Here is a 16,300-nt window from a genome sequence, read left to right as displayed (position 1 = left end):
CTGTTTGGATTCCCTTGCGGGTAATCCCTAATGCGTTTGAGTCATGAAAATGTTTTGATTTTATTAACATTTAGTTCCAGTAACATTTTCTTGAGCCACGCACTGCTTGTAACCTCAAAATGTCAAATGTCAGGACTGGCGCAAATTGAGGACACAGTCCTATATTTCTGAAAGGATTTTGATATGGATGACAGTATATGTTGTGAAAAAGAAAATGAAAATAATTCTTACATGTGTGGTGAGACCTCATAGAAGTTGACCCCACGGTATCTCTCCATGTGGTTCTTAGTGTAAATCTCCAGGTCTTTATATGGGTTAACCGACACAAGCACCGAGCCAATGTAAGTCTGAAAAACAAAATACAGTCACAATATTGTTTCAAAACAATTTTCGGGTATGGTTTCAATAAACATCACAACATCATCACAAGAGAGATCTGAGAGTTGCATAAGGGATTTCTATGATGCAATGAATGTTAATAGGGTAAGCGCTTGGTCGAGGAGGTTGATGGTAGTTAAAAGTAATAGTAATTTTATATGAAGAGATGAATGAGAAAAATCAGAAGGCAAGAAAAATAAACAACCAAACCAGCTATTGAATCACTTTCCACAATAATGATATTGCTTATTTTTGTTCAGTTTTTTTAAATGAAACTATGTTAAATAACGGGCGGCCCGGTAGTCCAGTGGTTAGCACGTGGTCTTCACAGTGCAGAGGTACCGGGTTCGATTCCAGCTCCGACCTCCCTGTGTGGAGTTTGCATGTTCTCCCCGGGCCTGCGTGGGTTTTCTCCGGGTTCTCCGGTTTCCTCCCACATTCCAAAAATATGCATGGCAGGCTGATTGAACACTCTAAATTGTCCCTAGGTGTGAGTGTGAGTGCGAATGGTTGTTCGTCTCTGTGTGCCCTGCGATTGGCTGGCAACTGATTCAGGGTGTCCCCCGCCTACTGCCCGGAGACAGCTGGGATAGGCTCCAGCACCCCCTGCGACCGTAGTGAGGATCAAGCGGTTAGGAAGATGAATGAATGAATGAATGTTACATAACAATAATTGTTCAATAAACAGTAGGGATGCAAGGTACCAGTAACTGTTTTCCCCGCCCTCCTCCACTGATGCCGATAACTTCTTGCTTCTCGAAACTGAGACTGTTAACCGCTAACTTATTTTGTAGACTACAAATCTACCTCTTGTTGCAGCTGAAAAGAATAAACATTTCAGTCCTGCTTCCGACTAATGTAGCGGAGTCAGAAAATATATATATATATATATATATATATATATACATACACACTGTATATATAAAAGAGTGGTCAGCCACAGCAAACAGTTTGCATGTTCTGCTACCTTCTGTACTCTTGTCACTTTAAACAGCTGCTGCATGTCAGTAGCTCTTAGTAAAGAAGAATAAAGTTGGTCATGTTTTGTTATCACCCCCACTAGTGTTTTATATCCATTTAATTATGCGATCAAAGCCTTTAATGTCCACTCGATCACTTTAATGGCCAATTGTTCTACATATCACATTTTATTACATTTGAGAAATGTACACTTCTAGCTATGGTAGCACATTTAATTACATAAATAGTATTGTTATGAAATGTTACATATAAAATATTTTAAGAAATGCAGTGATTTACAACCTTGAAATATATTGTTTACCTTTATCCAGCTATGCCTAAAGCATGACAAATTTAAACGAGGAAAGCTTTGCATGCGTTGCGTTCATCTGGGTTATAAAAAATAAGGACGTATGCGCTACATTGATAGCGCACGTTTTGGCATTGACCAAAAAGGCAGCCTCGTCTAAATCATTTGAGAACCGAGCAAGCTCTGCGTTATTTCCAATGGACATGCAATGACATTTACATTCTCTGGGAGCGGATATCGCCACCACCAGAGGACGAGCATTAGCATCTAGTTTCATTGCGCTCAGCTCAGCGGTTGGAACCCTTTGCTGACTGCAGAGAGTTTCAGAATTCGGGCCGATTGCTGTCTGGACTTGTACCAGACATTCAAGTTTGATTGACATCTCAATAGTCAGTCTTCTATTTCTTTAATTATTCACGTAATTACAGTGAAGCGAATATTTATTATTCTTCTCTTTTATGTGGGTGCCACCCAGTGTTTAGAAACCACAATCAAAAAACAATTGAATGGTCACTGTTCTTCCATGTTACTTGAAGCACTGTTCTTATTTTCCTTTTACAACTTATTGATTATGCTTCATGAAATTAATAATTAAAATAGTAATCTCAAACTCCCAAATGATATTACATGTGACATATGTGATGGAGTATTATTGATGATCTATTTGAACCAATGTTCTGTTTTTGACTACCGTATTTTCACGACTATAAGGCGCTATTAAAAGTCTAAAATTTTCTCCAAAATGGACAGTACGCCTTATAATGCGATGCGTCTTTTCTATGAGCCGAGTTCCAAAATCTGGCTGAGACCCGACATGCTGTTTATATAGAGAAAAGGCGGAAGTGAGGTCGGCCAATCAGTGAAGTGCGGGGAATCGGTCGGCCAATCAGTGAAGTGCGTCCGCGCACTTATATTTACATATCTCTCTCTCCATAATTTACATATATGAAGAGAGGTGGACGTGAGGGAGGACAGGCACGCAGGGGGTGGGTCCGGCAATGAGTGAAGGGTGGGCGTGTAAGGCACGCCTCTAGCAGGTACCAGCACATGTATAAAAGGTGAGTGTGTGCATTATTGCAAAACAACTTCGGTTTTGGTTTTCAAGAACCCCCGAAAATGAGTTCCACAAAGAGACACGCCTACGAAGCGCAATTCAAGCTCCAAGCCATCGGTTATGCAGTGAAACACGGGAATCGAGCAGCCGCCAGAGAATTTAATATCAACGAATCCATGGTTCGCAAATGGAGGAAGCAGGAGAACGAGCTTCGCCAAGTCAAAAAGACCAAGCGCAGTTTCCGTGGAAATAAGGCGAGGTGGCCAGAGTTGGAAGACCAACTGGAGCGGTGGATTCTTGATCAAAGCGCAGCCGGCAGAAGCGTCTCCACGGTCACCATTCGACTAAGGGCGAAAACGTTAGCCGAAGAATTGAAAATTGAACATTTTCAAGGAGGTCCGTCTTGGTGCTTTCGCTTTATGAAACTGCGCCATCTATCTATGAGAGTGAAGACGACCGTGGCTCAGCAACTTCCAGCGGACTACAAAGAAAAGCTGGCCGTTTTCCGCACCTACTGCAGTAAAAAGATTGTCGACAAACGCATCCAGCCTAACCACATTACCAACATGGACGAGGTCCCGCTGACTTTCGACATCCCGGTGAACCACACTGTGGAGAAGAAGGGGACCAGCACGGTTGCGATACGCACAACGGGGCACGAGAAGTCAGCTTTCACTGTCGTTCTTGCTTGTCATGCTAACGGACAGAAACTGCCACCTATGGTGATTTTCAAGCGAAAGACGCTGCCGAAAGAAAAGTTTCCAGCCGGCGTCATCGTGAAAGCAAACCAAAAGGGCTGGATGGACGAGGAGAAAATGAGAGAGTGGCTAAGTGAGGTGTATGTTAAGAGACCGGATGGCTTTTTCCATGCCTCGCCGTCACTCTTGATTTGCGACTCCATGCGTGCCCATCTCACACCAGCGGTGAAAGACAAAGTCAAGCAAATGAACTCCGAGCTTGCCGTCATTCCCGGAGGCTTGACGAAAGAACTCCAACCGCTGGACATCGGCATCAACCGGGCGTTCAAGGTGAAGTTGCGAGCGGCATGGGAAAAATGGATGATCGATGGCGAACACAGCTTCACGAAGAGTGGGAGGCAGCGCCGGGCTAGTTACGCCAAGATCTGTGAATGGATTGTAGCTGCTTGGACGAACGTTGCTCCTAGTACAGTTGTTCGAGCTTTTGGCAAAGCCGGCATCATTTCCGTGGAGCCACATGACGACGAGAGTGACTCTGACAACGAGGAGGAACCCGGCGGTTTGAATGGATTACCGATACTTGCACAATTGTTTAATTCGGACACAGAAGATGACGACTTTGATGGCTTTCTGAGTGATGCTTGAGCAAAAAACGTGAGTACCTTGTAAATAAAATACACCCGAACTCAGTTCTGCTTTCGTTGCCTTTTTAAAAACGTGTTTTAGCTTCGAGCTTCAGTGTGTGCTTCAAGCTAACGTGTTAGCGAACGTGTTAGCATGCATGCATGCCGTATGTTTAAGCGTATGTTTTACCACTTTAAAACTGCGCCTATTCGTGCGGTGCGTCCTGTATATGTGTAAAATACAGAAATGTCACCCATTAATGAGACTGCGGCCATTGGTACGGTGCGCCGAATAGTCGTGAAAATACGGTAATCATAAGGGGTAGAAATCAATTAAAACATAAGATTCATCAAATAAAATTTAAAACCAACATATAAATTGACTATGTACAAAATAGCTAGCCATCATCCTAAAATTGAAAATTTTACACCAAATCCATCTGATCGGTATCGGCTGATCACACTCATGGATGATCTGAATCAGCAGTTTAAAACGCAGATTAGAACATCCCTAACATCTAATTGTGTTAGATAATTAGATAATAACATCTAATTAGATTAGAACATCTAATTGTGTTTTTAGAGTCGAGGAGACTTTGTCTGATTGTACATGTACAACAGGTAGTTTTTTTTCAGTCGGCTCATCGTGAAATTTGGGCGCTTATGTGACCAATTGAAGCCTGGTTCAAGTAAATCTTTCTGGGAAAACGAAAGCCAAGTGAACAAATGGCTTACTATTACCTTTGAAGTTGCAAGCAGCGGCGCCATATTACTGTACCTCCAACATCAAGCAGCAGAGGCTTGGACTCTTTCTTCTTCAAAATGTGTTTGTTTTAAATCCTGTATACTTTGCTTTTAAAGTAGGACCGAAACACTTGGATTTTTTTGTTTATGTGGCTGCGTGCGACGTATTACTGGTAAGTCTGTTCTTGATGGAATTTGGCTGTTGACGACGACTCGAACGGACGGGGCTGGCATAAAATACTTACGGAAGCTCAGTGACGGACTGACGATGCCCACCTTTCTGCACTTGTTAATAACACGTCACAAGTTATCAGTTCCTTCCTTCAGTGGTTTCTACTTACATAGATGAGATTCTCTTTGAAGCGTTTGCGAAGGTTCTCGATGAAAGCGGCCTCGCTCGTGTAGTTCTCCAGCAGGACAAAGTCCTGCACACCCACTCTGTCTCTTGCTGTCAGGGCCGACTCCATCATAGCCCGCACCCCGTCAGTACCCACCACCTATAGGAGGACAAAGAGGGATTAGGCAGGAATCCAATAACCAAAGCTGTGAAACACATAATCAGTTATGGTACGGCAATGCCATGAGAGGAGGGATGAAGATGGACACAATGAATATCAAGCATACTCTATATTTAATCCTTTCATACACCATGTAACCTGACACCATGATAAGCTGTCTGTCCACTGTAGTAATCGCTGTCCCTGAAAGGGTTAAACTATCATTGTTATAAAAAGGGGGAAAAAAACAGGCTCTCGAATCCTGGCCTTTAGTCCAACACAGCCTACAACACGAATCACTTCATTCAGTCACAAGAAGTAGTACCTCAATATTCAATTACAACCAACAAAAGATTAAAACGGGTATTTTTTTCCTATTGCTAAAGCACAGAGTTCGCATTAACGCTCTAAGATGTGACAACAGGACATAAAATACAGCATCTGCAAATGTCAAAAAGGCTGTCAGGTGTTTCAGCTGTTTCTGAATTTAATTTCAATATGTAAAGAGTCAAATCTAAGATCAGCGCCATTGCCCGACGTCAAATCCATTCAAATTTTGTTTTTTCGGTTGGTACTTGCTCTGGCGTTCCCAGGCCAGCTGGGTGATATAGTCTCTCCAGCGTGTCCTGGGTCTTCCTCGGGGTCTCCTCCCGGTGGGACATGCCCAGAACACCTCACCAGGGAGGCGTCCAGGAGGCATCCGAATCAGATGCCCGAGCCACCTCATCTGGCTCCTCTCGATGTGGAGGAGAAGCGGCTCCACTCTGAGCCCCTCCCCCGGATGACCGAGCTTCTCACCTTATCTCTAAGGGAGAGCCCGGCCACCCTGCAGAGAAAACTCATTTCGGCCGCTTGTATCTGGGATCTCGTTCTTTCGGTCACGGCCCATAGCTCGTGACCATAGATGAGGGTTGGGACGTAGATCGATCGGTAAATTGAGAGCTTCGCCCTTTCGCTCAGCCTCGAGAGAACTGGTACCAGAACCCAGGCTATATGTGCAGGCAAGTCCGACTATATCCAGTCGTAACTTCTCTACCTCGCACACCAGCTCGGGCTCCTTCCTTGCAAGAGAGGTGACATTCCACGTCCCTAGAGCTAGCTTCTGCAGCCGAGGATCGGACGCCAGAGTCTCCGCATTTGGCTGCCGCCCAGTTCACACTGCACCCGACCCCTTTGGCCCCTCCCATGGGTGGTGAGCCCATGAGAAGGGGGACCCACGTTGCCTCTTCCAGGCGCTCGCCATCGAGCCCCACCTCCAGGCCTGGTTCCAGAGCGAGGCCCCGGTGACCCGCATCCGGGCAAGGGAAACCGAAGTCCATTTGTTTTGTTCACCACCGGGGTCTTTTGAGCCGTGCTTTGTCTAGTCCCTCACTTAGGACCTGTTTGCCATGGGTGACCTTACCAGGGGCTAAAAGCACCAGACAACTTGGCTCCGAGGATCATTGGGACACACAAACCCCTCCACTAACTACAACCAAGAACAGCTCGAAGAAGTGGCTGGGGAGAAGGAAGGAAGGACGTTTCCCTCCTAAAACTGCTGCCCCAGCGACCCGACCCCGGATAAGTGGTGGAAAATGGATGGATGGATGGATGGATGGATGGATGGATGGATGGATGGATGGATGGATGGATGGATGGATGGACTTCCTGTGGCGTTTTGGTGAACAGCCTTTTCAGTAATAAGTTTTGTTGCCAACCCACTTGCAGCAAACTCAATCATTTAGCAAATTAAAATGGAGTACAAATTAAGTTGCAAAAATTTACAGCAAAACACTCACATGTTTAAGGTCATCAAAACATCTCTCCAAGAGGCCGTATTTTAAAATGGAAGCCTGTCTTTTATTCATAATTTGACTAAAGCTGTCCAGATCCATGTTTAGCTTGTAGCCAGCAGAATTAAAGTGAACAGGACGTGTCAGCACACATTCGCACTTGTCAGGTACTAGCTGGTTCGCCGCCCTCCGGGCGGCTCATCAGCTAGTTCCTACGGAAGGCTGGTAAGGTGGTGGTTCGCCGCCCTCCTTGGTTCAACTTTTTGTTCATCTTCATTGCTTATCGCGAAAATAAAGAGATGTTTAGCTCTACTAAATAACTAACAATTTCATTGCAATGCTTGTGGGTAGACAACATTTTTTCGCTAAGATGCCCGCGCGATCGTAGTGAGCCAGTGCCTGAGCGGCGCGGTGAAGTAGGTACGTTTTGAAAAGGGACAGACGGAAGGACAGACCGCGTGCGGGACGACGCGCAATATATATATAATATAGAAGATGACAGGTGGTGTTGTGCTAAGTGGTACACAGTAGTCGTTGTCCCAAAGGAGCGCGCAGACAAGATAAAAAAGGAAATGCTTGCGGGAGGATAGACCTTTTTAATTAGAACGGCAGAGTTTAGAATAAGAACAACAAGAAAAGGAGGGTGAAACGAAGAATAAAATTGAGAATAACAGGGAGCATTGAAGTTTAGCAAGTACATTCCTCCTCTGAATTGCATCGCGCCTACTTAAGTTTTACACAAATGTACCTTCAGAAGCAGGTTTATTTTTCATTAACAGTTTTTAATTCTGTTTGACTTTTAGTTTGAAGAGCAAAAATCAGCTTTTTTTTCCTATAAGTATTTTTGAGCTTTATTTTTGTTTTTATCAACTTTAGTGTTCATTGTTTTTTTTTAATATCTGGTGTATTTGTCGACTGCAAAATATATATATTTATATATATATATATATATATTCATTCATTCATTCATCTTCCAAACCGCTTGATCCTCACTAGGGTCGCGGGGGGTGCTGGAGCCTATCCCAGCCGTCTCCGGGCAGTAGGCGGGGGACACCCTGAATCGGTTGCCAACCAATCGCAGGGCATATATATATATATATATACATACATACACACACACATACTGTCATTCTCAACCAACCTTTCTGATATTACAGTAATTGACAAAGATGAAAACGGGACATTTTCGCTATAATAATAGTTAATTTTAGTTACTTTCATGAACTTATGTCGGTTGTTTGTTTTTTTTAGGCATTTTCATTTTACCCATTTCATTCGCGGAAATGGTAGTTATTTGGCTAGCTTTTGTTAAGTGGATTAACCTTGTTCAGAAGCTAATAAATGAGAGTGTCCCCTTTTTCAGATATGGAAAACCTCTTGAGCCGATTCCACACAAGTTGGTAGTGCGTGCAAAAGAGAACATTGGTGCCCCATGTTGCTTCATCGCGTGATGGCAGCCATCGGGACACCAATGTGATCTAACTTACCTGTAATGTTTTTGCGGAATGGCATAAAATGACCAGCTTGCCTGGCCCGTTATGCTTATGAGCTTCAATAAACAACTTCTCAAAAAGTTCTAAATGACGAGTATGCCTTTTGGAGCAGACTCATGTCGCATACCCAATTCATGACATTTCTATTTTAGCTTGTGTCACTTTGCTTGGCCTCAAAGGATTTTACATTCACAGTCTATAAGTTCATACAACATGTCAGCATAAGGAACACATATTCGAATGTGACATATAACTGTGATCAAACACTGACTGTACTGTCGATTGTCAGTGCAACTTGTAATCTTCAGAGTGTTGCATAAATGCAAGTCATGTTACAGGCTTAGTTCATATGTGCACAAACTGGTTGTTTTTCTCTCCATGGGATCCCTTGCGCTCTGCCGACCTATTGTTATTCCAAGTTTCTGCAGCTGTGTGTGCGAGAGAGAGAGAGAGATAGGAGAGAGAGAGAGAGACAGAGAGAGACAGAGAGAGAGAGAGAGAGAGAGAGAGAGAGAGAGAGAGAGAGAGAGAGAAACAGAGACAGAGAGAGACAGAGAGAGAGAAGGGGTGTTCACACGGCACACATTTGCTCCGGCGCTGCACCGATGTATTTTGTTGCGATATATTTTGCACCGATAGAGAGATAGAGAGATAGCGAGAGAGAGATGTAACAGTAGGGCATACAGTGTGAAAAATATATTACAGCGTTAAGAAATATGACTGACTTGCAATCAATCTTTCGCCCAGTCAGCTGTGATAAGCTCAAGCTTCCCCTTGACCCTGAGCAGGATAAATAGAAAAAAATGAAAAAAAATGTATTTTTGAGCAATTGTTTAAATGCAACAATCAATCCGGTTAGCGATATTCGCTTTCGGGAACAGTACTTGCCAGGTAAAAACACACTCAATGTGCCATAAAAATAATTTCCTACAATGTTGTCATGAGAAGCATAAGTAATTTAATGGGCTAACCTACGTGAGTGATTGATTACCCGATGTGTCCCAATAATTGTGGCCACATGTCGTCTGTGTGCAGGACGCGAGGGCCAATCCCAACTGTTGTTGCAGCTGGAAGCAAACATTTCTTCTTTTACTAAAAGTGCACATGGTTCTCCACACTCCATATATACCGTATTGGCCCGAATACAAGACGGTGTTTTTTGCATTGAAATAAGACTGAAAAATGGGGGCCATTTTATATTCTGGGTCGAGAAATTATACCCATTCACGATGCTAGATGGGGCCAGATATCATTGAAGCAAATGCTGAAGTTGACTCCCCAGGCCAAAGCGAACCCCTGTCACGAAGAATAAAAATAAAAATAGCGGTAAGAAAGAAAATAGATGAAAATAATAGAAGAGATAATAGAAAATGGAGAAACGTAGTGACAATCTGGAGAAAAGTGGGTCGAAGATCGGCCAGGTTCACCGGCAGCTGAGAAGAAGTTATGATGTAATTTACATTTCAAAAACCAGAAGCCATTCATGTACGAATGTGATTGCACTTTAGTTTACACATTTAAATGTTCAGATATTAAGACTTGTATGAGGCAAAATAACATGTTTTTTCTCTCAAATATATTGTTTTAATCATTTGTTTCAGATGTACTGTAATTATGTTCTGTATAAAAATGCATTTGGTGTTCAAAAAGTCTTTTTTTTTCAAACTTGAGTCTTGAAAAAGAGGGGGTCGTCTTATAATCAGGGCCGTCTGATATTCGGGCCAATACGGTAACTACAGACTCATTCCAATTACTTTACATTTTTTTTAATTCTTGAATTTCTGCATTGAGGACCAATAAGGAACCATCTTGCAACTCTCCTATGGCAGTGGGGCAATAGGGAGTACAGATTCATGTTTTGGCCCTTCAGTGTGTATGGATAAAATATCTGTGTTCCGTGCGATCGTCAGTTTATCCATCCTTGGTCTCCATTCAGGTCACCCTGCGTCAGTGTAACCGTGGAAGCGGCCGCATTTTGCACAATCAGCTATTTACTACTTGTTCAGATTTTCATATGGACTAAAATGAGTGCTACAGCTGTGTTTTATTTGCTGACTTTGCAAAGGAACTTCAAAACAAGTTTGTATTTCCACCTCGAGCTAAAAACTTGTATGCGGATACGTCTCCCTCTCTTGTTTACACACATCTGACACTGTTATCAAAGCACTACATGACATTTAGCCAGCCCATTTTGACCTGCATGCAATCGCACAAATATGTATACATTTGTCACTCAGCCTTTCAATACGTGACGGTTCATACGATATGAGTGTCTTAGAAACGAAATGAATACTGGAGGTGTGCACATCGAAGAAGAAGAAGAGAAGAAGTATGAGACTCACATTAAAATACATCCTGATTTATAAAGCGCTTTCACAACAGCTGCAGCTGTAACAAAGCGCTTTACAAAACAGTTAACATCAAATAAAAAACTAAATAAAATAAACACAACACATAACTTGAAGGTCAGTTCTGCAGACCACAAAGTCCGCCCAACACATCAACCTGCACTTTGCTTGCGCAGAGGTGTTGATGTTAGCAAATTTTGGTGCTTAAAAAAAGTCTGACCAGCTCATAGTAGCTTATTTGACCCACACCTTGCGAGGAAAGGTGAAACAATGGCAATATATTGCTATGATGAGGTCAGGACTTATTAGGAAGAAAAAAATAAATAAATCAGGACACTTTCATGCCTTGCCTCTATTCTCTTACCACTCTTGACATTTTCTGTCATTCAAACACGCTCATGTTTCAATATCACGCCTTCTCTCTCTGCCTCCCCATTACTTCATAGTTTCCAATCCCTCTTTCAGGCTTTGGCTTTCCTGACCAAAATGCAGTCCGGTGAGCGCACCATGCCTCCACCCATTTACACAAGACACACAAACACAAAATCTCAGGAACACACCAGGTATGTACCTTTCCTGGTTCCTACATGTTGTCATACTATCCAAATCCTGTGCAGCACACAAAGTAGCTTGAGACACGTTCGAAGACCCAGAGAGGTAGAGACCTTCATGTTTAAATTTAGTACCCTGCAGTACACTTTGATTCTTAGAGTGAAAACTTTTTTTTTTGTTTGTTTGTTTTATTTTTGGGGAGAAGGCGTGGTCTAGACTGTTGACAGTTATTTGATGGCTCAGATCACACAAATATTTGCATGGTCACCCTATACAACTCTCAAGCATGCCTCCCTCCTTTCACACATCAGTGATCATTATTGATGACCAGCTGTTCGCTGAAGACTAGTGAATAAGAATCATGGTCATCTTAAATCCTTTTTTGTTAATTGAATGAGCTCTGGCATGTCTGGGAATTACTTTTGGGCCGTGTCTTTTACCATTTCTAATATCAAAAGGTGGCAAGGTTTCAGCTTTATTTTTCCCAGTTTTTTGATGAGCATGTCTAGATTTTATTTTATTATTTACCTTGTGACGGTCCCCCTTCTGTGACATGCTATCGCCTATGTTAGCCATGTCTGACCCTCGATTTTGACACGGTTACCTCATTCACCTACTGATGACGCAACATCAGGAGCAACCAGGGGTTCAACATCTTGCTCAAAGACACTTCGACAGAGTCGCAATGGCTGGCGACCGAACCACCAACTTCTGGGTTTGGGAAATGTCCGGCGACCGAACTGCCAACCTCTGGGTTGGGAAAAGAGCACTCTAACACTGAGTCATTCCACCCAAGGATTAAGTATTACATGGTAAAAAAGACAGATATGCTTCAATTGAAAAATTCCACTCTTTCCGCCATCTTTGCCATCAAAACTCTTGAGCAATCGTCACAACAAATTCAAATGTAGACGTGTAGGGGTGGCATTTCTATCATGCCGACCAAGTGACAGAGGGTTCTGATCAGGAAAACTACTGTACTTGCAGGATTCCATTTCATCTTTCTCCTCCCAGCGAGCATTTTTTTGAAAATCCACGCAGCTACCTGGAGATGATTTTGACGACTCCTTTGCACAGTGACAGCACAGAGTTTCCACTACGGTGTATTGTGTGAAATACTCACTGATTCTCCAATTTCACGCACCCAGCTTCACAACCCCTGGTCTACACTTATTGACAGTGTAACCAAGATCACCATGGCAACATCCTAGGCTGAGATGGGTTTATTTCCAATACAGACGTAAGGACAGTTTGGTGTAAAGACACACAGAGGTGCTGCAGGGATGTTTGGATGTGGATGACTGGCTTCTTTGTTAAAGTTGTATATTTGTTGCAAAGAAATACTCAATTTCTTCTTCTTATTATTATAGTCGTTATTACTATGATTTTTTTTAGTGTTTTATGTTTGAGTTTTAGTTATGTACAGCACTTTGTTTCTCCTGCGGTTATTTGTGTGTCAAAAATGCAGTTGAGTTGAGTAGCCTGTGGAAAGCAGTCATACAGGTGGTGCAGGCGGGCCGCTCAAGGAGCAATGTGTGGGCCAATACTGGTGACAACGTGCCAAGCACAGAATATTCTCCTTACAGCAAAAAAAAAAAAAAAAAAGACTTCACCACATAGCCTGCAATGAAGTAAGTCCTTATTCGGATGCATTATGTCAGCTCCAAGTTTGACATTCAATGTAGTGTTGACATAAAAGCCTCCAATAGGTACATGCCGTGAAAAAAGATTTGTGTCCTCCGCGATTTCTGTTTTGCATAAACAGTATTTATTCCGCTTACATTTTTCAGATTTTCAAAAAGACCTTGCAGTCAACTTTAAGTTGTCTGACAGGAATTACGCAAGTTATTTCTTGATTCCACAAATCTATCAGTAATCAGGCCTTGGTGTGGCCAATGAAACTGAACTTCTCTCTCCCAAAACTCTGGTTATGCACAGTTAATCACGACAGACTTGGTTTTTGTTGAACTGAATAGATTCACATGTAGTTTGCATTCATTTTTGTGAGGTAATAAAAGTGATTATCAGAAACGTTGAAGCGTGATAAATTGGTATTACAAAAAATCTGGACTAAGGAAAGGGGAAAAATCCTTCTGTGGCTGCAACCATTAAAAATGTGTGCAAATGTGAGGACTTGGCACTTGCTTGTTTTAGTCTTGAACAGATGCTCACCCATGGTTTGAATTTCCAATGATTCAATGATTCAACAGGCATTAAGAATTACGAAAGTATGAACTTACCCTTCCCCAACAGTACTCCATGGAAATTCAGCTTGGAATCTTTCATGTAATTACATTCATATGCCAACTAGTTGACAAGCCATTCCAACGCCAGCTTGCCGTTTTCCAGGCAGAGGCAAAACTGAGTTAGGAGGGAGTTGTGGAAGCAGACAGTTTATGTCTGCTAGTCTTGATGCTAACTATTGAGATCATGTCACACGGCCAACAGGAAGCAATGACAACTGTGTCAGGAATCTCTCAGTGCATTGTACGATCCTGACATATTGCATGGAGATCCATCCTCAACACACACATCAAGCTTGAGAAGCAGAGAGGTCTTGGAAAAACTGATCCTTGCAGAAGAAGCATGAGAGTTGCAGCTGAGAAGGAATGTCAGCATAAATGAACAGGAGACAACGCTTAAAGTCACAGGGGCTCTCGCACTGACACCAAAGCACACTTTTTTTTTCATTAACAGGCTCGCTTCCACTCTCAGTGCGAAAGAATGTTGCCCGGCCACACGACGCCACCAATGCGATTGCCTCGCCCTGCGGGCTGCGCGACACAAACGCTCGGTGATGAAAAGACGCGTTCTCTTCACGAGAACAAATGCAAACACAACATCAACATGGCAAACGCAGTTGCAGTAAAAGAAGGGAAGAACGCGATGCATTGCAGACTACTCAAGATGAAGAGATGTTGCTGTGAGGAACGCTGCATCACCAGACGATAAACAACATGTCTTTTTAACCTCTCTCTCTCTCTCTCTCTCTCTCTAACCTGACATCCACATTCAAGAACATGCGGCCGAGGGGCGGTACACATAATTACTGTCCAACATAACTGAACGTGAGCCTCGCTAATAAAGACACTTCCACTTCCTTTTTCCACACAATGATCTTCATCCTCTATTAAGTCTGACCAACATCTATTTGCATATACAACTTACCTTCAGCAGTTTGAAAAGCCAATTCCATACATGGATATCCATGTCACAAAAATTCACAAATTGCCTCCCTTGAAAGCCCAGATTTTTTATTCTTTTGCTCAACAGAAACCTTACCAAAGGTCTGTACTTCATTGTGCCTGCTCTGGAGTGAAGCTCTGGGCTCCACCGATCTAGCGGTCCAGCTGTAAGTTTCAGCAAGGCATCACGGCCACTCTTCGGCGCAATTTGTTTTTAGAAGTGCTCCCCTTCTTCCTCAGAACCAGCTGCCATAGCTTCTCCTCTTACTGCTTCAGATTCACATCGCTCACGCTCCGTCTCACTTATTCACTCATTTTCCTTTCCTTCCCTCCCCCCAGAGGAAATCGTCACTGTGTTGGGTGACACATAACGCCACTCCACTCCCTTTCCCTCAGTTTGCTGAATCGCCCCCCACCCAAGTCAACCTCACCTCTCTCCCTCAACTTGGCCATCATACGCCAGGATGGAAAATCTTCCATCTGTCCCTTAAACTACTACGCTCTTATTTCTCTATCATCTAGTAAGAAGACATAAGTACAGCCAAGATTATTATCCCAATATCATTAGGGGAGTGGAATTTGTCTAGACACACACACACACACACACACAGACACACGCACACATAAGGCACATCAAAGGCCTGTGTTCAATGCATCTGCTTGTTAACACTAACAACAACTGACATTTTACAGCCAATGAGCATGTGTTTTTCAGAACACGGAGGAAAAACAAGGTTCCACGAGAGTAATTTGAACAACACACACACACGGGGGAAGGGGGGCGTTTGATGGTGACGGGCCACCTACTTTGTGCATGGCGCCTCGCACAAATTGACAGGTGTTATTCAATGAAGTGCTGCCGACATGAGGGGAAAATGCAATTCATTCCATCTTTGTGGGAGGTAGTGCACATTTCTCAGTTTGTCACGTCACACTTTGATTTTTTTTAGACTCAGGTCTCTGCTAAACATGCAGCTTACGAGCTCTGCCCCTTAATATCTGGTAACAAAATCAGTACTTGCAATGGCCCAGCAGGATGCAGGGCAGGATAACAGTAACACTTGTTGCATGACACAAAAATAGGGAGTCAATTGTGCTGTGATTCTTGGGACATTGCATGTTATTAAAACTGCCAGGAACCATTTTAAATTGTGTGTAGGGGGTGCGGGGGGGGGGGGGGGGGTCTTCTTAAAATGTGAACTTTTGAAGCAAAACCACACATGCATTATACTGTATAGAGTATCATTAGTTATTTATGTATGAATTCAACTGGTGTCGAATTCACATTCAACACCAGTTAGTCATTACTTATCAGGGGTCCTGACTTATTTTTGGTTTACTAGGAGCACAATAACCCCTAACTTAAAATTCTAGGTGTGCAAGCAGAATATTAGAGGCTTGACTTGCGACGTAAATATTTACATTTCCTCTTATATATTCACTGTATTAGTGAAAATACGTAGCAACTCCTGCCTAAACAAAATGTCATGCGTGTTTCACCATGACTGTTTGCGCACACAATAATTTGGACTCGTGAATCAGGATTTATCTGGTCTGGCACAGTAGGTTTATTGGGGAGAAAATAAGAACTCTGCCATTTTTCATTATTTACAAGAGTTGTGTGAAACCTGTAGATTTGCATCATATCCCCAAGAACTGCCTATTTTAACCCTTTGGCCATTCAAA

At 42.9% G+C, this 16,300-nt stretch overlaps 1 protein-coding gene across 5 annotated transcripts in view; it reads right to left on the bottom strand.

The window, feature by feature from the left end:
- Positions 1 to 16,300, bottom strand: part of LOC127609118 (unconventional myosin-Ic-like) — a 58,444-nt gene that overhangs the window by 19,858 nt on the left and 22,286 nt on the right. For 3 of the 5 annotated variants that reach the window (XM_052078848.1, XM_052078849.1, XM_052078853.1), the window contains 2 exons: positions 5,109 to 5,264; positions 232 to 347 (listed from right to left, as the gene is read on the bottom strand). In XM_052078848.1, the coding sequence (XP_051934808.1) occupies positions 232 to 347; positions 5,109 to 5,264 (272 nt within the window). Of the gene's footprint in view, positions 1 to 231; positions 348 to 5,108; positions 5,265 to 13,669; positions 14,103 to 14,711; positions 14,956 to 16,300 lie in introns of those variants that run through there. The other 2 variants (XM_052078852.1, XM_052078851.1) reach the window with 2 other exon arrangements.

Source organism: Hippocampus zosterae, chromosome 10, assembly GCF_025434085.1.
Source record: "Hippocampus zosterae strain Florida chromosome 10, ASM2543408v3, whole genome shotgun sequence".
Taxonomy (NCBI): Eukaryota; Metazoa; Chordata; class Actinopteri; order Syngnathiformes; family Syngnathidae; genus Hippocampus; species Hippocampus zosterae.
This window is presented reverse-complemented; position numbering and strand designations above follow the sequence as displayed.